This window comes from Hemiscyllium ocellatum, chromosome 26 (genome assembly GCF_020745735.1).
Source record: "Hemiscyllium ocellatum isolate sHemOce1 chromosome 26, sHemOce1.pat.X.cur, whole genome shotgun sequence".
In the NCBI taxonomy this organism is placed as follows: Eukaryota; Metazoa; Chordata; class Chondrichthyes; order Orectolobiformes; family Hemiscylliidae; genus Hemiscyllium; species Hemiscyllium ocellatum.
In genome coordinates, this window is record NC_083426.1 from 27,023,472 (window position 1) to 27,048,826 (window position 25,355).

General features: G+C 38.5%; 1 protein-coding gene across 2 annotated transcripts in view; it reads left to right on the plus strand.

Moving 5' to 3' along the window:
* The window catches only part of LOC132828188 (TBC1 domain family member 22B-like), a 309,362-nt gene that overhangs the window by 206,170 nt on the left and 77,837 nt on the right, over nt 1-25,355 (plus strand). For both annotated transcript variants that reach the window (XM_060845124.1, XM_060845126.1), the window contains exons 9-10: nt 6,666-6,772; nt 15,050-15,125. In XM_060845124.1, the coding sequence (XP_060701107.1) occupies nt 6,666-6,772; nt 15,050-15,125 (183 nt within the window). The remainder of the gene's footprint in view (nt 1-6,665; nt 6,773-15,049; nt 15,126-25,355) is intronic.

A 25,355-nucleotide genomic window follows, 5' to 3' on the forward strand; every position in this document is an offset into this window, starting at 1 on the left:
CAACCCTGACTACCCTGCTCCTGACCCACCAAATTCATCTTCACCTACCTCGATATTGTCCTATCCCCCCCGGTCAGGAACTTCCCACGTACTTTGGAACACCACTAACGCCCTCTACCTCCTCCAAGACTTCAGTTTCCCTAGTCCGCATCAGCTCATTTTCACCATGGGCATCCAGTCCCTCTACACCTCCATCTGCCATGACCAGGGCCTCCAAGCCTTCCATTTCTTCCTCTCCGGACGTCCCCACGTGTGCCCTTCCATTGATACTCTTATTCATTTGGCTGAACTGGTCCTCACCCTCAACAATTTACCCTTTGAATCCTCCCACTTACTTCAGACAAAAGGGGTAGCCATGGGCCCAGCTATGCCTGCTTCTTTGTCGGCTACATGTAACAGTCTATCTTCTGGAGTTACACTGGTACCACTCTCCACCTTTTCCTCCGCTACAATGATGACTGCATTGGCATCACCTCATGCTCCCACAAGGAGGGTGAACAGTTCATCAACTTCACCAACACTTTCCACTCTGACCTTAAATTCACCTGGACCAACTGTGAAACCCCTGTCCTCTTTCTGGACCTCTCCATTTCTACTAACAATGACCGACTCAACACTAGCATTTTCTATAAGCCCACCAACTCCCACAGCTATCTGGATTACACCTCCTCCCACCCGCCCTCCTGCAAAAATGCTGTCCACTATTCCCAATTCCTCTGCCTCTGCCACATCTGCTCCCAGAAGGACCAGTTCCTACACAGAACACACCAGATGGCCCCTCCACAATTTCCCCTCCCACTTGGTTGAAGATGCCCTCCAACGCATCTCATCTGCGTCCCGTAGCTCTGCCCTCGAACCCCACCCCTCCAACCACAAGAAGGTCAGAACACCTTCCACTCCAGCAACCTCTGTATGCATCGCATCATCTACTGACATTTCCACCATTTACAGTCTGACCTCACTACAGAGATATATTTCCCTCTTCATCCCTGTTTGCTTTCCATTAAGACCGGTCCTTCCGTGACTACCTGGTCAGGTTGACACCCCCTGACAGCCCATCCTCCCCTACCGGCACCTTCCCCTGCCACCGCAGGAATTGGAAAACCTGCGCCCACACCTCCCCCCTCACCTCCATTCAAGGCCCCAAAGGAGCCTTCTAGGTCCATCAGAGTTTCACCTGTACTTCCACATATGTCATTTACTATATCCATTGCTCTCGATGCAATCTCCTCTACAATGGGGAGACAGGACGCCTTCTCACAGAGCAATTCAGAGAACATCTCTGGGAAACCCCCACCAATTAATCCCACCCGCCCCGTGGCTGAGCATTTCAACTCCCCCTCCCTCTCTGCTGAGGACACGCAGGTCCTGGGCCTCCTCCACTGGGCCTCCTATCAATTTAGTTTAGAGCTGTGAATTGGAAACTGAGAGCTTGAGGTGCCCTTTGGGCTCTGGGTAACAGCATGAAATCAACCAAAACAAGCCATTGTTTATTTTTGAGGCCAGGCCTGGAATTAATTATACAGTTGGTTCCTGATTAGAAGGTTCTACAGATGTGTCATCACTCATCAGGAACATGATGTTTAAATAAATAGAAAGTTGGCTATTAATGAGGTCACATGGTACCAGTAAGTTTGGGAAAGACCTTATGCTCATGCAGATGGCAGATTTCGAATAGTAACTAAGATCTTATGTTAAAGGCAGTCAATCTGTCAGGAACTGGTCAGAGTTTGAATTGGGTTTGGAGTGTGTTTTCTGCTTTTTAAAATAAGGATCTGTTCATGCTACCACACAAAGATTTTAAAGCTCACTGCCTAACCTCCCATAAAAAGCTCTTGGTAGCTCAGCAAATAGAAAGCTAAGTTGTAAGTATTATAGCTTTTGTCTGAGGGAACTGAAAAGGTGATCCTGATGGTCATCTTCAGAAAATCCAGCCTCTATGCTTGTGGAGCAACATGTTGTGAAAACCACTTAACTAATCTGACTGGTTTTGTTCTTTGCATTTATTTATCCCTTAACTCTGTGTTTGTGTTTGTTTTTTGTTTGTTTGAATGAGGTTGAAGACAAAGATTTGGCATTTAAAGCATAAATAAATTAGATTACTTTGTTTAATTTTATTCTGCTAAAGTTGTTGGTATTGTTCAAAAATTGCTAAGCCTTTTGTTTAAAATATAAACTGTCATCTGGAATTTATGATTGAGGGATTGGTTATTCAGAAATCTAGTTAGGAACCATTGGGGTCAATTTTGATTGTCTTTGGAAGTTTTCATTTTACTATGACATGAAGAGAGGCAGAAATGTTGATTTTGTTTGGCTGTCTCACTCCATCTCATGCCAATATTTGTGCCTCAAACAAGGCCATTTAAATTATAGTATTCATACAATGTGGAAACAGGCCATTCAGCCCATCAATTCCAAATCAGCCCTCCAAAGAGCATCACATCCAGCCCAACCCCCACCCCATTCCTGTAACCCTGTATTTTCTATGGCTAATCTACCTAACCTCCACATCCTTGGACACTATGAGCAATTTAGCATGGCCAATCTACCTAACATGCTCATCTTTGAACTGTGGGCGGAAATCAGAGAACCCTGAAGAGAATAAGCAAATTCCACACATAAAGTCGCCCGAGGGTTAATCAAACCTGGGTCCCTGGCACTCTGATGCAGCTGTGCTAACTATTGAGCCAGTGTGCTGCGTAGTTTGATAGCTCCACATTCCAAACAACTAACTCAGGACTTGAAATTTAAACTTTGTTTTTTCTCTCCACAGCTGCTCCAGATCTGCTGAGTTTCTCAAACACATGTTTTTTTTTGTTTGTTTCAGATATCGGGCATTCTTTGTTCTATTTTATTATAATTGTGCAGAAGTACTCTGTCTGTAAAGCACTTCAGGACAATCTAAAGTCACAAAAGCATTGCAGGCTCTTTTTTTCCTGTTTCTGTTTTATTTTGGAACCTTGGTGTTAGCAAGTTAGCAATAGTGCTTGCATATAATACGGCAATGATGACACTTTCAAAGTAATTTATTAGTTGTGAAATGTTTTCAAGTTCTGAGGATGTTAAAGGTGCAGTATATAAAATATATTTTCTTTTACTGCACATAGAGATAAGAGGGAATGTGTGATTCTTGACATTTCTTTTCCTTCCTGGGCTTCATTCAATCTGTTGCAATAAACTTCCATGAGGCTTTATAGCAAAAGGAAATGAATATTAACTAAAATAAGAAAACCAACAGGGATACTGTTTACCCAGTCTTCTACAATAGTAATATAGGCCTGCTTTCCATTTGGATTACAATAAACTGGCGGTTTTTGTTTGCAAATGCAAGAGAACAGGTTGGTAGGAAATGCACAAGTTTCTCTTCCTCTGATCTTAATTTTGTTCAAGATTAACTCAAAAAGGTGAAGTAAACATTGCTCACCTCTTTCAGTAAAAGGTGTGAACTCATTGCCGTTTGCTGTTGTTGGTTTTGATTTGAAAAAGTAGTTCAAGTTATGTGCAGTGGCATTTGTAGATAGCTGTCTTTCCTGTAGTTTATTTCTGCACCATTCTGATATCATTATTTTCCTGCAGTGCTGAACCAGTAACCAATTTTCCTGACTAGAAGGAAAGATTGTTGCTGAGAGATGGTCCATTTATTGGCTCAGCATGAAATCGGCTTAAATTCCAAATCATTCCGTAATTATTTTGGTAGAGACATGATCTGGATATTTCATTTTATCTGCTTCACAATGCCTCTGCCATCACTAACCAAAATGTGTGGAGTTTCCTCTTGAACAAAATCTTTACATTGAAAGAGCTGTGAGTGCTTACAGTAAGAATTAAAGAACTGGAATAAATTTTAAAACACATCAAAAACAGAGACAATGAACTATTTCAAGTATACCAGAGATTCAGTAGCAGAGGAAGTGATGGTTATGTTCACACTGCATGGTTTTACAAATGCAGGGGTGGGACATGATGGTGAGAAAGAATAAGGCAGTGATGAAAACAGTATTCCTACTTAATATAACAACCAGTATTCATGGAAATATTCAGGCATGTCTGGCAGCATTTTGAGAGAGAAACAGAGTTGACGTTTCAGCTCAATGACCTTTCATTAGAATTACTGCTGTTAATATCACTTGTCAAAAGACCAAACTAATTTTCACGATCAAACCTGACCAACTTGTTGATGACTTGTAGCTATGAAATTTTATGTGCTGGAGATGTTGACTGCCACAGACTGGAATCCAGGCACCAGGCATTGATGGCTGAGGAAAGCTGAGGAAAGTTCATAGGATCATACAGTAGAGAAGAAGCTCTTTGAAGCACAGCAGGTCAGGCAGCATCCAAGGAATAGGAAATTCGACGTTTCGGGCATAAGCCCTTTGAAGGGCTTATGCCCGAAACGTCGAATTTCCTATTCCTTGGATGCTGCCTGACCTGCTGTGCTTTAACCAGCAACACATTTTCAACTGTGATCTCCAGCATCTGCAGACCTCATTTTTTACCCGAAGAAGCTCTTTGGCCCATGATACCTGCACTGACTGAACTATTTCAAATCTACACGAGAGTCCTTTTCCAGCACTAGACCTATAGCCATGCAAGTTACAACATTTCAAGTGTTCATCCAAGTACTTTTGAAACGTTAGCGAGTTTTGAGAAGATTTGTAGCTCAGGTCGATGTTCTGCGTGTAGGTTTGCTCATTGAGCTGGAAGGTTCATTTTCAGATGTTTTGTCACCATGCTAGATAACATCTTCACTGACCCTCCGGACGGAGATGAAAAGTGATGAGATTTCTGCCACAAATCTCCTCCAAGGCAATACAGTTCTGATTCCCACCAGCATCTTATGGATGAAAAGATTTTTTTCCTTGTATCCCCCTTAAACCTCTGCCTTTCATCTTAAAAATTATACCTCTTGTTACTATCCTTACAACCTAGGGGAAATTACTTTCGATCCACCCCTCAATCTTCTATTATTCAATACATTAGCAGCCCAACAAAGATGTCTTTCAGCAAATATAGAAAGAGCAAGATTGCTACTTCTAGAAATTTCTAGTAATGACCAGGACAAAAGCTAATCTACTTCTCTGGTCTGTCACAACTTCCACTTGTACGATGGTAATTAATTCACTACAAACGAAAAGTAGAGAAAATATCTACCTCAGCCAGTTCTGAACAAAGGAAACCCTTTACATTTGATGGCAGTATCAGTTGCATTTATCTGTGACAAACTTGGTTTTGACTGGGACATTAAAACCCATCCCTTGACCTCATGATCAAACCTGACCAACTTGTTGATGACTTGTAGGTGTGAACTTTTATGTGCTGGAGATGTTGACTGCCACAGACTGGAATCCTGGCACCATGCATTGATGGCTGAGGAAAGCTGAGGAAAGTTTACATGATCAAAATGTTAGCTGTCTTTTTTTTTTGAATTGCCTTTAATTGTCCACAGGGAATGGCAAGACTGTCCTGTGAGGAGAGGTTGGTTTGACTGGGCCTGTATTCACTAGAGTTTAGAAGAATAAGAGTGGATTGGTTTGAAATATGTGAGGTTCTAATGGGATTGGACAGAGTAGAAGCAGAGAGGATACTTCCCCATTTGGGGTGTCTAGAACCAGGGAACATATTATAATATGTTCTATATGTTATAATAGGCTCTGGGATAAACCATTCAGAACTGAGATGGGGAGACATTTCTTCACTCAAATGAACAGGTAGCATTTTCTACCACAGAAGGCTGTATAGATTATATTTACTGAATATATTCAAGAAAAGAGAGAAAAATATGTAGCTATTAAAAACATCAAGGAGCATAGGGATGAAATAGGATGGTAGCATTAAACTCTGGAGGGTCAACCATGTTCATATTGACTGATGGAGCAGGCTCGAAGAGTCGAATGGCCTACCTCCTGCTTTTAGTTTCTATATTTTTGACCTCTTCCCTTTATTTTGCTTTAAACGCTCGAGCAGTCAACATAAAAAAAACACAGCTGCAGGCTTGGCTTAGCCTGCCTGTGGTGTTGACCTCTCCTCTCAGGAGTCTAATTTTCCAGAATTAAATTTGTATTTCTCATGTAAAGTGAACTATTTCCCAGATGACAACTACAGCATCTTCAATTGCAGTTTGACTATATCTGAGCACCTGTGAAAAGGACTGTTGTGTGCAGTCAATTGAAAGGACCTCTACTGGATGTGAATTTTATTGGACTCCTCTTGAATTAGTACTAATATCTTCTTGATATTAAGTAGTATATAATTATAGCTTTATGTGTCCGTTTTCTGTACCCTCTTGTATTCTTGTGTGTATATGTTCTTCATTATCCCCGAGGTTGAATATTTCAATAAACCAAAATTTATTGCGAGTCATTTAAATATTGCACTTCACAACTGGAGGGTTTGGGGAACACACCACCCACTGCCTTTTCTATTTCATTTCTATTTAAAAAGCAGTCCTGATTAATTTGAAGCTGTTTGGGTGTTTTGCTTTTAGTGACATGCTATTTAATAAAATTGCTGCTTAACTGCACATGTACTTAATGTTTAGAGTGCTAAGTGATGTGAACCTATTAATTGCTTTACAGTACTTTGTGCTAATAGAAGTATGTTTATGAAAAGCTAAATATAAATTGAGCAGGAGGAAACTAATTTACTTTTTTGTTTTATCATTGCAGAGGAAGATGTAGAAAATTTTGATGTAACAAACCTGTCGGAGACAGTACAGCGGAATATAGAAGCTGATAGTTTCTGGTGTATGAGCAAACTATTGGATGGCATACAGGTAAAATTTATTTATTTAAGCTGAGAAACTGACGGGTTTCTCACTAATTTTTGTTATCCATTTTTTTATCCTGCACACTCTCATTGACATTTGCTAAGGTAAACATCCATTGGTATTAATACCAATTCATGATATGCCTTTACCTTTGAAGCAAGATATTTAGTGCTTAAGGCTGTTTGCCAAATGGAAGTGTTGCATTCAAGCCTGATCTTAGAAGTATCTGATACCCAGCAGAAGCAATAACTGGCTAGAAATTGATGGAATGTTTCGATAATACGATCTCATCCTTCTACAGTTTTTGGCACATGCAAATCCTATTGCCATTTTCAGTTTTAAATTGGTTAACGCAGATGCAGAAGACTGTTTGACTTAACTTTTCTGTCAGGCTTTTATTTCTCCCATGTCACAACCACTTAATTGTAGTTTGTCAAGTTCCTCAGTGTGTCATGGAAAGGTATAGAACAATTGAAAGGTTTATATAGAAGTGACAGGAGTCACTTAAAACATTTTCAAAGATGCGAAATAATTTCTTTGGGTGTTCACAAAAGCAGTAGCTGCTTAGCACTGAGGATGGATTTTCCAGAAAATGGGCGCACAGTTTATAATAAGGAAGGAAGAAATGTTTGACACAAAAAGGACTTTAGTTGTTGTAACCACACAGGACAGTACAGAATAGGCCATTATTGAAGTGCATTGGCAATCAGCTTTATCTTGTTAGACAGTGCAAGAAAATGATTATTAGGGTGGGCAGTGATTAATGCTAAGACCATTGTTCATCACATGTATTTAGTTTAAATGGAAAGTGAATGGAATGTAGTCCAAAATTGGCAACAATGAATTGAATTGGACATTATTTATGTATGCCTACAACTGCAAGTTGTTTTATCACAATATTTACAGCGACCATTGTATCAATGCTGGTACCTGCTTGTTACCAAGCATGAGATACCTGAGATCCAAATAGAAATGGCAGAAATGCCGTTTGGTAATATTAGGGAAAACAAAATTTACAGAGGCTGTTATAAAGGTGTGCAAGGTCTTTATAGGCATGAGAAAATGTTTGTCATGGCCCAGAAAATAACAGCAAGAAATAGCAAGTTCAGAAGAGAGAAAATTAATGTACAGATCAGTTACAACTAATTTACTCAAAGGGGATGAATGCTTTGAATGGACTTCCAGAGTCAACTGATTCTGAATGCATTAGTGACAATGAAAAGGAATCAGATAGCTTAAAAAAAAACAATTGAGGGATTTTGGTCATGAAATGTATTCTAATACAGACCAAACGGCCAGAAATTGTCATTTATTTTGTCTCGAAGTACCTGTAATCACTATGTTTTGTTCAAAACAGCCTTTTGTCAGCCTTAGACCATCCCTTCAGTTCTGCTTGTTTAGTTTGCAATAAAACAATCACTAGATCTGTGTCTTGCAAACCTTTGTAATATCACTGTAAAATCACTTTTCAAAACTTTAGAGTGTCTGCTTTTTTAATGTTTTGCATTACCACAATCCATCGGCCTCAAAGATTTATCTGGTGTTTCTTTCCTTGATTATATATTTTCTGTTTGGTAAATTTGATTTGCAGTTAAAGTCTTTAAACAGTTGTTATTTTGTGTTCTGCTGCTTCTCAAAAATGTGACAAGGATTTTGTTGAGCAAAGAACTGTTGCTAAGCTAATATAAAGAGAAATATTTTCTTTTATATTTCTCATAAGAGACATGAGAGTAATTCAAAACCAAGATAAAATATACAAATATATTAAAAATCATAGGAATAGCACAATATGTTCAGATGATCCAGCCTGATTTCCACCATTCATGTACATCATATTTGATTGTACCTGATCTAGCTGAATGTATATTAACTCCATCTACCCATTTTTGATCTGTAACCCTTAAACCTATGCCCCACTAAAATCTGTGCACTGCAATTTTGGCATTCTCAATTGACCTATTCAAGGGTTTTTGGGAGGAGAGAAATCCAGATTTCCATCTTCACCTTGTGTGATTAAATGCTTTCTGGCATCACCCTTGAATATTGTTGTTCTGTTTTGAAGGCTCTATCCCAGCAAATTTCAGGATTCCAGCACCAGAAGAATTTCTCACTATCCACCTTTAATCATCTCAAACGTTTCAGTTAAATTCTCTCTGGTTAATACTGAAGCAAATACAAGCCTAGTCTAATTAAGATGCCTCCATAGTTTAACCTTTTTGGTTCCAGTATCATTCTGGTAAATTGAAGGCATTCCTGTGACACAAGGATTTGTTTGAACTTGTTATAGACCAGGCCTGACCCCCTCAAAACATTTCAATAAAGTAGCCTGAACCCTAACTTTTCTAGTTGTTTAAATAGGTGTATAGTGGATATTCGAGGAGTGATGCAGCTAGCCCAAGCACTTAGTTTAAAACAAAACAGAATTTTTTTGCAAGATTTGCAAATGAAACACAAACAAAAGTGAACAGAATAGAGAATAACTTAACCTATCCTTCAGATTATCCCAACAGAATGAAGCTGTTCCAATGACTTGCAATAATCCCAATAACCACCCATTGGCAAAAAAGGAAAAACCGAAGACTGGTTCTTAAAAAAAATGTCAGCGAGAGAGATGGCAGAGATTCAGCATGAAACACCTTCTTCCGTGTAGCTGTTTCTTTGACCAGCAGACTCAAATTGATTGATTGCTTTGAACAGCCAGATTGCTAAAATCCAAACCAAACCAAACCAGAGAAAGGCTGAGCTGGGAGAACTACCCACTCCCTTTTCATTGAACAAGTGTTTTTTTTTCAGAGGCAGTGTCTGTCAGCTATGGCCCTAAAGCCCATAAAACTAGACCTCCCAGAGTTTCTATGTTTATGACCCATCTGAAAACAAAACCAAGGACAACATAACCTTACTAAAGGAGCAGCAGCATCACAAACAACTTCTAACCATGACTTTAACTTGCACTCCTTTGTATTCTTACCTTGAGATGAGATCATGTTTCATTTGAAATTTGATTTTTGTTTGTATTTTGTGGTTGGATCCTTAACTTATTGTACTCTTCCACATTTTCTAGCTTCTTTGTATTTAGAAAATATTCTGATCCATTTTGATTCTTGTCCAGAGAAAAGAAACTCATATTTCCTTACATAGAGTTCCAGCTGACCGAAGTTTGCTCATTCACATTATCCTTTGTTCTTTTTCAACTTTTTACTTCTGTCCACATTACATGTTGTTACATCTCACTTCTCCTTCATCTAAATCATTCATAAATATTACAAAAGGCTGGAGCACTCTGTACTGATCCCTAGGCAATTCTAGTCATCACATCTGGTCAATTGGAATGCAAATCCATTATTCCTATCTCTGTTTCCTATCTTCTAACTAACTCCATATGCATTTCAATAGATATCTTTCAATTCCACGTGTTCTTATTTTTAAGTCCATTATATGGGGCAGAATTTTACTTTTGTTTGAGACTAAGTGGACATAAGCCTAAATGGTGAGGTGCTTCCACTTGGGTGCTTCAGTTTCCTCACCCAATTATGTTCTTCTGACCTTAAGTATAATTGGATAGACCCCAAATTTTATAGACAGGATGATCTGAAACCTGCTGGAACCTTCTGGCTTCATATTTAAAAGATGGTCAGGCACTTTGTTCTCTCAGGAGCATCACTCACTGTTTATCGGTTCTAACTTCCCCTGGAGATGTCAGAAACAAGGCAGAAAGAGGTGTCGTGCTTTAGCAACAGTTCTTTTGGAGGCTCCCTGAAGCCCTCCAGGAGAGAAGATAAGTTATTTTCCTCATGGATTGCAGCGAGAGACCATCTGGACTGATGAAGGTAACCTCAACCTGCAGAGGTCAGCACTTATGGCTGGCTCGAAGGACCCTAGCTGCTGTACTCCCTGAGAATAAAAGATCTTTGCTTTGCCAGGGCATGGACCACTGTTCACTCATTGCTTTATGCCACTATGCATGAGAGTTGTGATTGTAACGTTGCCTCTGAAGGTGAGTGCTCATGTAGGAATTTAGATGCCAAGCATCAGATGACTCATGAAATCAATACCTGTCAGCTACCAATGAAGCACTACTTGTACCACAGTGCTGCTGGCTCTCTCACATCTGCTCAGTGAAGGTAATTCCTGATTTGACGAAGTCTTAGAAAGTCATCGGCAATTTAATGCTCTGTGATGGAAGCTGTCAGAAGTCTTGAAGATGTATGCATGTATTAATATCCTTACTTTCTCATTAACACTTCCATTTTACCTGTTCTCAATCTGCTAAACTTCTCTCATTTTTTTCATTTCTCATGTATCTCTGACACTTTATTTAAATCGTCTGTGAAGTCTGATGCAAAATAAGCCTTTTACAAGCTTGTTGAGTGCTGATTTTCAGCAACATTCACAACTAAATTCATGTTTAAGGAGCATTCTTCACTGCCATGCTACTCTTTACATAGTTGTAAAATTCAATTATGTAGCCCATGACTTTCATTGAAAATCTTCTTATTCTGTCATTTCTGCTCAGAGTTCTGACTATAGTTTTAGCATCCCTTTACAGTTCTTTACATCTGTTCTGTTCTGCAGGACCTTCACTGTTTCTTCCATGTTATGCTATCTCTACTTCAAAGTTGGAAAAAAGGCCAAAATTCAGACAATACTTTTTCAACTAAAATTCAAAGAGTAATTTTACATTTTAATACAAAACCCCTACAGACTGAATAATCTATTAAAAGAAATATAGACCTTACTGCTGCTTCGCTTATAAATTTCACAACCCGATGCTGCTCTGCACTTCTGCTGGTACCCCCCAAAACCTACCTGCCTTGCTTTCGGCTTAAATGGAACTTGTAGTGGGTGGAGAAGAATCCAGTCATCCTGGTCCATGTAGGTACCAGTCACATAGTCAGGGCATGGAAAGAAGTTCTGCATTGGCATGAACAAGAGCCAGATACCAAGTTTAAAAAAAGAGCTTCAGATAATTTTGGATTTTTATCTGAACCACAAACAATTTAGCAAAGACCATATAAGATTAGCGAAGGCAATGGTGTGATGGAAATGTCACTATGGAGAAATCCAGAACACCAAGCTAATGTTCTGGAAACACAGATTCAAATCGCACCTTGGCAGATGGTGAAATTTGACTTCAATAAAAATAAGTTTGGAATTGAAAAAGTGGCCTAATGGTGACTATGTGATTAAAAATTTTAAAAATTCATCTAATATCCTTTTGAACAAAATCTGCCATCCTTACCTGTGCGGTTCACATGTGGTACCAGATATACATGGATGTGGTTGATTGTTTCTTGTCCTATGTTCAATTAGGAATGGTCAATAAATGCTAGCTTAACCAGTGATGTGCACATCCATGAGAGAGTTAAAAGTATGGAGATGAACGTGTGGCTCAAAGACTATCTGGGAGAAGTAGGTTCCGGTTCTAGCAGCACAACTGGAAGAAGTGAGAGTTATACCATTGGTCCAGTTTATAGTTGTATATGTAAAGGAATTGGCTTATTCTATTTTATCTTATCTTTTGCATAAATAATATTTGTTTTATTGTTGAAACCAAATCAGCAACATCAGTTTCAGTAATAGACGATCTTGTTAAACTAAAAAAAACCCAAAACAAATCTGATCTATCTAGTCATTTTTCAGTCTGGGAGCTGACCTGTCCAGAAATGACATCAACTGGGATCATAGCAATATTATAATGTGATGCAATCTGTCCAAAATTAAGTTTATAATCATCCTCCTTAATTGTATCGCCCTTTCGCAGCAGCTGCCAGATAATACTCTAATTGTTAGCAAGACTGTCATCTGTAGATGCTATGCTTCTTGACTCCTAGAATACATAACGTCTAGATCCTGTGAATTGTGAGTTCATCACTTTACCAAAGACAAATGTTTTGTCATCTTCATGTCCAAACACAGCTTTGTTTTTTTTCATTGAAGACTTGATTAACCATCACAGTATTTTTGCTCTAAATGACATTGATGTTGATAAAATGTCACAGTTCTGCATTTTCAAATGGGAGGATGAGTATCTTTAATGATGGTAATGTTTTATGGTTCCCTGAATCAAAAGCAGGTTTTTTTTTAAATTTTCTATCACTTTTTTTTGTCTGCTTTGACACGTGTTTCTAAATAACAGGTTACAACCACTATCTAGTTTGACACAACTGAATGAATCAGCAACTAAGATATTCCTGGTCATTATACTCATTTAAGTTTAAATAAAATCACACAACACCAGGTTATAGTCCAACAGTTTCCAAATAAACCTGTTGGACTATAACCTGATGTTGGGTCATTTTTAACTTTGTCCACCCTAGTCCAACTCCGGATCCTCCAAATCATTATACTCGTTGTCAGCTATCAGCTCAATCTTGTATTTTCATTTAATTTAGAAATTTGTTGAAGGTAACCCTCTTCATAAAATGTTTCAGCAATTCTGTGTCAGTATAACACCCCTGCAACTAGGCCAAATGATTTTGAGTTTCAGTAATCATGGAATCTTTCATTCTCTGATTGCAGAGTCACTGCAGAATTTCCAACATGTCCTCAAATTGATTTGTTTCCCCCAAAACCTTTTGAGACCAGTCATTTGCCCCAAAAGAGAGGCATTACCACAGAGTTGAACACACATCAAAACTAAATGCCTATTCACCTGTGTGATTTATGCACAATCCAATAATTGACACAAACTCAGGAATTTCCAGATTGAATTTCTTTGGTCATTTACATTAACACTCAGAATCAATGATATATTCTTCCACAGAAGTATTGTCCATCTCTTTAAATTATTCAAATATGGACCGTGCCTCATAGCTTCCAACAAGCTACCTTTTTTGAAAATTTTGTCCATGAATTGTGTTAGAATTTTTAGTATCTTCTTCCCATTCCAAGAGTACTTTGTTTCTAATCTTAGTCCCTCCTGGTCATGACAAAATCAAAACTGTAACTTACTTGAAGTTCCGTATCTCCACCTCACTCTTCCATTACTCATACAGCTCTAATTCTGACTGGTGTGTGATCATAGTTCATAATCCTGCAGCATGTCGCAGTTATTTCACTTTAAAAGCCAGCAGGAGCATTGCTTTTGTCGTAAACAGAGATTGCCTTCTGCTATCTTTATTTTCTGCCCTGTAGAGATCAAAGATACTATGCTACCATGTGTAATAGCTATTTAGAAGTTGAATTACACGGCTGAAGACTTCCCATGATTTACAACAGTTCCATTGAACTACAGTTTAGTACAAATACCAAGTTCTCCCCCTCCCTCTCCAGAGCCCAATCCCTTATTGGTCAAAAAATCCAGCTCGCAATTACAACTCCACTGAACAGCATGTTTCTCTGAAGCAGTTTTGGTTTACCATGAAACGAATGTGCAGGGACTATTGTGACACAACAGTCGTCTTCCTATTTCTGCGCAAGGAATCTTGGTTCAAGTCCCACCTGTTGCAGAGGTTGTGATAATAATTCTGAGCAGTTTGACTCAGCAAATATCAAGAAGGCACCTAATATTCCTGAAATTGTCACAGAATTATTTCATATTGTTGCCTTGTTTGGTGGATAACACAAAACATTAGTTATCCCTTCTTTCAAAATATGAAACATATCACATAATTCTTTACAAGTTTTGGCCTCCTTTCCCCATGGTAACGAAACAGAATTGCTCCTCCTCCTGCCACAGTTTAGTAAAATCTCACCATCGCTCTATTCAGGATATTCCATTTCACCATAACTGAAAGGAAACATAAGAGCTGACCATTTTATAAAGTCTTGCAATTTTAACAATATTTCTATGATTTCAATTGTAATTGGTTCTCGTGCTTGGGACTAAAGGGATCTAAGAATGTTGGGGAAACCAAGCACAGGCTATTGAGTTGGATGATCAGCCATGATCAGACTAAATGGCAGAGCATTCTCAAAGGGGTGATTTCCATGTTTCTGTGAAACCTCTGACACCTTACTTGAATGACTTATTGTTTGTATTGGTACAAAAAATGCGATGCTAGTTTTTAAAAACAAACTTATTTAATTTGTTCCTTTACATTTTACCAGAACAATCTAAGGTCCTCCGTGATGACGCAATGACCAAATCAGAAAATAAGGGATGTTAAAACAGGGTATTATGTGTTAAATGATGAGAGAGAACATTTAAAACAAATCAGTGTTAAAAGGAGAAAACATGGAAGGAGGAGACTAAATACACCCTGTATTCCAACTTTTTTTGAGTTAAGAATGATTAATACCATTGCACTATTTAATCAATTTTTATTTCTTGTTTCTCTAAAGGATAATTACACTTTTGCACAACCAGGGATTCAAAAGAAAGTCAAAGCACTTGAAGAACTCATTAGCCGAATTGATGGTAATTCTGGATGTTATCTATTTTAATAATGGATAATCTGAGTGGTAGTATTGTTTACACCTCTGCCAAGTTATTATTGTGTAGTGTAAAATAAATTTAATTTGGCTAAAATGAATGACATACTGGTAAAATTTAGCATTTTCAATTACTTTATGCAGTTCAATGGCATGACAGCTTGATTTAGATAATAAAATGTAAAGAAAGAGAAATTTCTGATCACATCAGGTCATTTCAATGACAGAAATTGAATTTTTCCAGTAATTCATCATACAAAGTCAGCTTTTTAAATATTTATTACTTTTAAGCTGAAATATATTTCTTCTGCTCAGGATACCTAAAATGTAGTAGAAAGAGATCAATTATTATTTCTAAACAGAATAACTTGGATATTATGTATAATCATGAAGCATTCTCATGTAGAGACAAAGATCTACAACACAGAAACAGATCTGTCAGTCCAACTCCATGCCGAACAGATATCCGAAACTAATCTAGTTTAATTTTCCAGCACTTGGCCCATATCCCTCTAAACCTTTATAATCATGTGCCCATCCAGCTGCCTTTTAAATGTTGTATACTACCAGCCTCCTTGACTTACTCGGGCAGTTCATTCCATGCACGTACTACCCTCTGTATGAAAAAGTTGCCCCTTAGGTCCCTTTAAATTTCCCCTGTCACCTTAAACCTATGCCTTCTAGGACTCCCTCACCCCAGGCCTATTTACCCTGTCCATGCCCCTCATGACTTTATAAACCTCTATAAGGTCTCTTCTCGGCCTCCGATGCTCTAGGGAAAACAGCCCCAGCCTGTTTAGCCTCTCCCTATAGCTCAAGCCCTCCAACCCTGGCAACATCCCTGTAATCTTTTCTGAACCCTTTCAAGTTTCACAACATCCTTCCAATAGGAAGGAGAACAGAATTGCACACAGTGATCTAAAAGTGGCCTAACCGATGTCCTGTACAGCCACAACATGATCTCCTAACTCCTATATGTCATGTTTTGACCAATAAAGGAAAGCATACTAAATGCCTTCTTCGCTGTCCTATCTATCTGTGACTCCATTTTCAAGGAACTGTGAACCTGCGCTCCAAGTTCTCTTTATTCCACAACACTCCCTAGGGGCTTACCATTAAGTTTATAAATCCTGCTCTGATTTGCCTTTCCAAAATGCAACACCTCGCATTTATCCAAATTCGACTGCATCTGCTTTTCCTTGACCCATTGGCCCATGTGATCAAAATTCTGTTTTACTCTGAGGTAACCTTTTTTGCTGCCCACTTCACCTCCAATTTTGGTGTTATCTGCAAACTTAATTTGGGTTGAAGCTTTTGTTTTTTCATTTGTTTAAGGAGCTGTCAATCCTAATCTGTTACTTTAAACTTGGATAGCAGCAAAGAGACATTCAAAACAATATTGAATGGTCAGCAAATTATTTGAAACAATTAGATGTTTACTGGCACAATCAGTGAAAATATCTTCAGACCAGATTTGGCTTACTATTAAAGTTGCATGTGCACGGATCATAGAATCATAAACTCCCTACAATGTAGAAGCAGTCTATTCAGCCCATTAGGTCCACACTGGTCCTCCAACGAGCATCCCAGTCTGAACCCAGCTCCCTACCCTATCTATTTACCTTGCATATCTCATGGCTAATGAACCTAGCCTGCACATGCTTGGACACTATGGACAATTTAGCATGACCAATCCACCTGACCTGCACATCTTTGGACTGTGTGAGGAAATCAGAGCACCCAGAGGAAACCCACGTAGACAGGAAGAATGTGCAAATTCCACATTGTCAATTGCTCGAGGCTGGAATTTAACAGTCGGTGTGGACTCGGGCCAAATGGCCTGCTTCCACACTATTGAGACTCTATGATTCAATGACTCTATGAATAAAGTAAAACCTTCCATAATCCTCTTTAGTAAGCTACATTACAGTGAAGGATGGACTGCAATTAAATAACATTCCCTCCTGTAATTTCTGTAATTACCGTTCCCATTTTAAATAGACCAATTTAGATTCTCAAGAGATATGAAGTTTTGCATGCTGAATTAGGGTCAGGAAATTGCAAATTTTTGAATGAGATGCTTCAAACTTTGTTTCCAAGATACAGATGATTGTGACAGATTAAACCTCCATGCTTACAGTAAATTAGTTTTGTAATTTTAATTGCAATGTAAATGTTTTACTTAATGATCATCTAGTATTCCTTGTTAATGTTGAGTCACTTACTCTGCTTGTATTTTTTAAAGCACGCAAACTCCGTAATTTTGACTTAGTCTGCTATTTTTGTTTTCACAAAGATACAAATGAAAGCATAAAGTAATAAATAAATAGCTCCTAGAAGTTCAAGATAGTCTACTCACATGGATAAAATTGAATTCAATCAAAATTGGCCCTGAAATTTTACATCATGAAACAAATGTTTTATAAATAACAAGTTGTGTAGCATATGTGATGCATTGTGGAGATGTCCTTCATAAGGAATTATTGTGTAGCTGAATAATATAAATAAGTCTAGCTGGGATCCATTTAATCATATTCTGCTGCTGGGCAGTTACACGAGTGCAAACTAAATTTCACAGTTAAGAACAACAGAATAATTTGCTGAGTTTCTCTTGTGAGTGAAGTATATCTTTGTATTCAACATGGTCTGCATTTGATTTTGGATGCCCTGTGTTGTGTATTTTCCTTTATTGTGAGGTTGAAGGTGTGTCCTGTTCCTTTCAGAGAGATTGGTTGCTGTTCTGAACTGAGAGATTAAAAGCACCTGTGTATCAGACTTAGTCTCAGAGTGTGCTGGAAAATTGAAAATATGTAACATTTGGCTCTGAAATTAATACCTGAGTTTTGTTTACTGTTTTGACAACAATTAGAATTTAACCAATCAGGTTAAATTATGTCCCATGATACTAAAACCCAGTTGAGTTTGAATTTATTATTTTGCCAACATCAAACCAATGAGATGATCTAATGTTGGGGAGGATATAAGAATGCACAGACATTTTGAAAATTGGTCAGAGAGCAGTTGTCACAGAGAAATAAACTCCTGGAGAGCTAATTGTCCATCTAACACCTTGCTCGCCAAGAAATTAGGAAGATACGTTTTCATTTGAAACATACTCGCTGTAAAAAGAGAGAAGATGACCCAGGAAGATCTCAAGCCAGATGAGTGAAGACACAGAAAAAAACAGAAACTGTGTGGTTTTGAAATTAAGTTGATGTAATTTTATGAAGTGTCTCATTGGAACAGCATATTGTTATAGAGTTGGAGGCAGATAGTAAGCAGTTAAGAGAAAGGGGGGCTTAGATTTGTGATTAGTTTTTGTTTAGTGTACGCTTTTAGAGTTAGAAAAAAATTGATGTTATTTTCTTTAAATGGTGGAATTTAGGGGTTCTCTGTCACTCTTATTTAACAGATGTGATGCAAGCTTTTCTGGGTGTTTGGTTTAATTAACAGAAAAGGTGTGCCTCTGTGTCGTAACACCTTGTAATACTGGAGGTCTTTATACTGATGTGAAATATGCTCATCTCAAATTGATTGCAAGTCAGCTTTACAAGATCAGATGGTTCATATCCTAGCAGTGTTGTATGATTTTTAACTGTATCCTAGCAGGAACAGTAAGAGATGAGTGGATATATTAGTTTCAGCTTCCAAAATTTCCCTACATTCTAACTTGATGGATTTAATGGAATTAGATGCCACCCCATTTCTCCAGAAAGGATAGAGAAAAAGAAAGAGTCCTATAGGCCATTTAGTCTGAAATAAGAAATGAAAGCATATTAATAATTTAGGTAATTGGTATAACAGGACAACGAGAAAATCTTAATCATTCATATGTTGTGGTTGTGATGAGAACCAATTATAAGTGTCCAGTATCATTACAAGTGGCTTCCTCATCTGCATAATTAAAAGTGGAAATCATGAAATCACTTCCACAGTTTCTTGCTCCTTTGCAGAGTACCTTTTTATGCCCCTGCAGATGGAAATCTTCAGAAATCACTTGAATTCATGTAAATTTCTACCTTTATGCTTTTCATCTCACTACGAAAAACCTCAAAGAAATGTAATAGCACTGAGTTCGGCATCTCTGTTCTTAATGGTTATATGTTAAGTTTCAAGTTTATAAAAAGTTTATGAAATCTAAATTTCCATGTTAATCCAATGTATATGATTTTAATTTATCTTATTAGTAGTTATTTGATAATATGTCGCTTTTGGGTTGGCTGGATGTAACTGTCATTATGTCACAAATGCAGCAGTGTTTGGGACTTGGCTAGTCCCGATCTATATCAATTTCTAAAATAAGGAAAGTGTGTGCAATCCCTCAGATTTACTGAAACCTAGTTGGAAAATTAACATGAGAGACCATTTAAAAAGTCTGAACAGGGATTTGGTCTGGTTAAATGAAGAGGTGGGAAGGTAGTAAATGAAATACAATGTAGGGAGATTAGCCATTTTGACTACAAGCATAGAAAGGCATAATATTATTTAAGAAGGTCAAGGATAGAGAAATATTGGTGCACAAAGCAATTAGGGATACAAAGGATATGTTAGATTTTCTTGCAAGCAGTTTGGAGGGTAAGAGTAGGGAAGTCTTGCTGCACTTTGTATAGACTTCTGATAAACTATTGTAATTTGAATACTGAGGACAGTTTTGTTCTATATTCCAAATCGCAATAAACTGACCTTAAAGGGGATGTAACAGGTTCTCTACTTGGTTGAGCAAGCTGACTTAAGAGAGTAAAAGAGCCTGTCATAGTCAGCATGCTTAGTAAACCTCTTAACTATTCTTGAGCCTCAGCGCTTGGGTTTATTTAAATCTAAAAATCAACAGATTGATGGCTGATAACAATTCTTTTCAATGAGCACTAATTACTAAATGTATCAATTGTCCAAAATTTATAAATGTAGAAAATTGAATTCTGTCGTCATTTCAGTGCATTGTAATTAACATGTCAGACTTTTATTAAATGGGGACATTATTGAAATGTGTAGTCACTGTATTAATATTCCAAAGAAGGTGTGAATTTGTGTTCATGAAAGATTAGAGCTGGGACTATTCACAGTTTATGTTAATAATTTAGATTTTGAACTCAAAAACAATTTTGAGGATGGTGCTAAATCAAGGAGTATTGGGGGTAGAAGTGGGTACTGCAGACGCTGGACATTACAGTCAAGATTAGAGTGGTGCTGGAAAAGCACAGCAGGTCAGGCAGCATCTGAGGAGCAAGAAAATCGATGTTTTGGGCAAAAGCCCTTCATCAGTATTCGAGGTAGTCAATGATGTGAGACAATGGCAGCAGCTACAGGAGGATCTCAATAAACTGGCAGAAGGGGCACATAATTGGCAACAGAGACCAAATTATGGTGGTGCATTTTTGTAAGAACAAGGTAGTCACTTATTACTTGGATGGAGCAAATCTAGGTGGGATAAAGAAACAAAGATATATCTGTATGTATGCTAATCATTAAAAGTTGAATCATAGTTTAACAAGATTTTAAAAATCCCTTACGCACATAGAACATTACAGCGCAGTAGAGGCCCTTCAGCCCTCGATGTTGTGCCGACTTGTCATACCAATCTGAAGTCCATCTAACCTACACTATTCCATGTCCGTCCATATGCTTGTCCAATGACGACTTAAATGTACTTAAAGTTGGCGAATCTACTACCGTCACAGGCAAAGCATTCCATACCCTTACTACTCTCTGAGTAAAGAAACTACCTCTGACATCCGTCCTATATCTATCACCCCTCAGTTTAAAGCCATGCCCCCTCGTGCTCACCATCATCACTTTTGGAAAAAGGCTCTCCCTGCCCACCCTATCTAACCCTCTGATTATCTTATATGTCTCCATTAAGTCACCTCTCAACCCCCTTCTCTCCAACGAAAACAGCCTCAAGTCTCTCAGCCTTTCCTCGTAAGACTTTCCCTCCATACCAGGCGACATCCTAGTAAATCTCCTTTGCACCCTTTCCAAAGCTTCCATATCCTCATTATAATGCGGTGACCAGAACTGGACACAATACTCCAGAGTTTTGTACAACTGTAGCATAACTTCATGGTTCCGGAACTCGATCCCTCTATTAATAAAGGCTAAAACACTGTATGCTTTCTTAACAACCCTGTCAACCTAGGTGGCAACTTTCAAGGATCTGTGCACCTGGACACTGACACAAGACTTTATTTCTGGAGGACTAAAATTAAAAAGTGAGTGAAGTTTTGCTAAACCCGCATTTGACCTTGGTTAGACTACACTTAGTGCTGTGTGCAATTCCAATCACCATATCATAAATAAGATATAGAAGCATTGGAAAGGATGCAGAGAATATTTACAAATGTCATCTCAGAAATGCATGGATATGTATATTAGGAAATGATTGGCTGTGTGGGTCTCTTTCCCCTAAGAAAAAAGAAGGAAGATCTAGAAGTCTTTAAAACTGTTATGAAATTTTGTGGTTTGCATTTATGAGGACTCGTAAATTGACTCTGAAAGGAACAATCCTGAGTGCTCTAAAAGCTGCACTAGTGATGAATTTAATGTGATCAATCTATGATCATTTATGGCAGCTCGAACTAGCAATGTATTTTATCCACAGAGATCTATTCTCAGATAAAGAAATATATTTAAAGTTTGCTCTTTGATTTAATTACCTGGAAGCAGGGGTAGCCCATCATTCCCTATAGCCAGTGTTCTCCATTTTAATACCTTGGCCAATCAGATTAACTTGCCAACATCAGCATCCTTTTCTTCTGTTGAAATTGTTGAAAATTTGACATGTTTGTTTTGTTGTGATACGTCCAAGATTTGGCAACACATCTCTAATTTCAGCGATATTCAAGTTCTTTACCACTGAGTAGCTGTCTTTAAAATGATGAAAGGTTTGATAGAGTGGATACAGAGATGATTCTCCCATTTGTGGGACAAGTAAGCTAGTCACCAAGAAATTCAGTTGGGAGTTCAAAATAAATGTTTTTACACAATAGTAGAGAGAATGTGGAGCTTGCAACCATTGGAAGTAGTATAAGTGCATTCAAAGAAAAGTGAGAGAAACACAGGGGAGCTAAGGACGTAAATGGTCAGAATGATAGATTTAGCATAGGAAAGATGTGAGGGATATAAAAACTGGCATGGACTTGTTGTGTCGAATGGCCTGTCAATGGGCATCAGGTAGTGTAATTTGAAATGTGTTCTGATCATATAAAATAGTGCCAATTTAAGATCCACAATCAATGCTAAAAAATATCAAAAAGACGTCATGATTTTGTGGAAGTGTTTAGGAGTGTTGAAAAATGTTCAGAAGCAACTATTAGAGATCACTAGGGCTTGAGAAACTGTGCGACCCAGCAGGAAAGATGGACCTCAGTATCACAATGATTGACCAACAAAGGAAAAGTGAATTAGTGCCCGCAGTTTCTTAAATGTGCCTATGTGAGTGTTTAGAATAGTTGTAAGAGTCAATAGAAATAGAATGTTGAATATAGAACTGTACAGCTCAGGAATGGACCCTTCGGCCCACGATGTTAAACGAAACCCTTCTGCCTGCCCCTGGTATGTATTCTCCCATTTCTTGCATATTCATATGCTTATCGTAAAGTTTCATAAATGCCCTCATCTTATCTGCCTCCATCACAATCCCTTTCCAGACTCCTACCACTATGCATTTTAAAAAAAACTTGGCCCTCACATCTCCGTTGAATTTTCTCGCTCTTGTTTTAAAGGCATGCCCCTTAGTTTTAGACATTTCAACTCTGGGATAAGGATTCTGACCGTCAACCCTATCTGTGCATCTCATAATTTTATAGACTTCCATCAAGTCTCCCGTGAGCCTCTGCCATTCCAGAGAAAACAACCAGAGTTTTTCTCGCCTGTCCTTATAGCTGAAACCTTCTAATCCAGGCCACGTCCTGGTAAATCCCTTCTGCATCCTCTCCAAAGACTCCATGTTCTTCCTGGTGACCAGAATTCATCGCAGTACTCCAAACATGGCCTAAACAAAGTCTCATAAAGATGCAGTGCAACCTGAGTCTTGTACTGATTTCTCTGACTAATAAAAGCAAGCATGTCATTCACTTTCTTTACCACCGTATCTACCTTCATGGCCACTTTCAGGGAGCTTATGGATTTGAACCCCTAGATCCCTCTGAGCATCAATGCAATTCATAGTCCCACTGTTAACTGTATACTTTTCCTTAACATTTGGTCTCCCAAAGTACGCCACCTTACACTTACCCAGATTTTAATCTGCATCTGCTATTTCTCCACCCATATATGCAACTGATCTGTACCCTGCTGTGTCCTTTTACAGCCTTCCACGCTGTCCACAAGTCCACCGATCTTTGTATCATCTGCAAACTTATTAATTCACCCATCTACATTTTCATGCAAGTCATTTGTATATATATCACAAACAGCAAAGGTCCCAGTATACATCCCTATGGAGTACCATTAGTCACAGACCTCCAACCTGAAAAACACCCTTTGACCATTACCCTCTGCCTTCTATGGACAAGCCAATTCTGAATTCAAAAGGCCATGTCACCATGGGTCCTGGGCATCTTAATCTTCTAGGTGACCAGACCTGCATAAAGCCATGCTGACTTGCAACCCGATCTGCTTATCAGATAACAATCAATTGGGGCAAGATAATTCAAACCATTTGCAACCATGCAGTGAACAGAAGAACTTATATATTTACCCTGGAAATGTATTTTTGAGCATGCAACAATCTAACATTGAAAAATAGGGTGAATAGTTTTTCATAGCCGCTCATTAGCCTGTAGAGTATCACACGAAACAAATCTTTAGGAAGTAATTTCAAAAACTTCCCCAAATGATTCTCTTACCCCTTCCATTTCAGCTAGCATGCTATCATTCCTTATGATAATTCGCTTGTGTCTCTGTGCACACTCCGCAACAGTAACCAACTTTTTGAGATCGAAACAAGGGTGCTCTGCTAAATGAATGGGTTTGGAAGAGGTGATATTTTTTTTTAAAAAACGTAACAATATAAGTAACAAAATGAATATGGCAGCATTTGGAATAATATAAGTGTGATAAAATGAAATGTAATTGTATTTAATAAAAAATGAAAGATCACAACTCAACAACTCCAGGCTCCTACAGCACATCTTCTATGCTCATAATCTTCGCCACCTAGAAGGCCATAGGGTAGCAGATTTATGGGAATCACCACAACCATTGAATGTTATATTCCAAACTGCTCGCCATTCTCACTTGAAACTAAACCAAGAATTCCCTTCCCAACAGTCACTGGTAACTTGGCCATTGTTTTTGAGTATCTAACCACTGAGATCCTGGAGTGGGAGGGGCAGTTTGACCTGAGATGGTGCAGGGACCTACACTTTTCCCTGCCAGCAGCATGCCACCCACAACAACAGAGAGCTCACGAGGATGCTAGATAAAGTCACAGTAGTACAGGAAGCATGTAATCCTACATCCAAGATGTACTACAGCCCAAGGAAATTAAACATCCCAGCAAGGATTACACTTAAGGAGTGAGATGAGAGAAAGCTAAGAATTATAAATAAGGAAAAAAAATTGGTTCAGAAAAGGTTTACAAGGATGTTGCCAGGGTTGGAGGATTTGAGGTTATAGGGAGAGGCTGAACAGGCTAGGGCTGTTTTCCCTGGAGCATCTGAGGCTGAGGGGGTGCCCTTATAGAGGTTTACAAAATTATGAGGGGCATGGATAGGGTAAATAGACAAAGTCTTTTCCCTGGGGTCAGGAAATCCAGAACTAGAGGACATAGGTTTAGGGTGAGAGGGGAAAGATATAAAAGAGACCTAAGGGGTAACTTTTTCACGCAGAGGGTGGTACAGGTATGGAAAGAGCTGCCAGAGAAAGTGGTGCAGCTGGTACAATTGCAAAATCGAAGATGCATCTAGATGGGTATATGAATAGGAAGGATTTGGAGGGATATGGGCCAAGTGCTGGCAGGTGAGACTAGATTGGATTGAGATATCTGGTCGGCATGGATGGGTTGGACCGAAGGGTCTGTTTCCATGCTGTTCATCTCTATGACCTAATTCATGTCTCAGAACCACAATTTTCCAATTCGCCACCAAACCTCACCCCCACCCGCTGGAATTTAGGATAGCCAATTCTGGCTCTATTTCCATCACACCTGGAAACATCACTGCGACAGATCTTATGTGTACCAACCTTGCATCTGCTTCTCTCTCTCTCTCTTTAC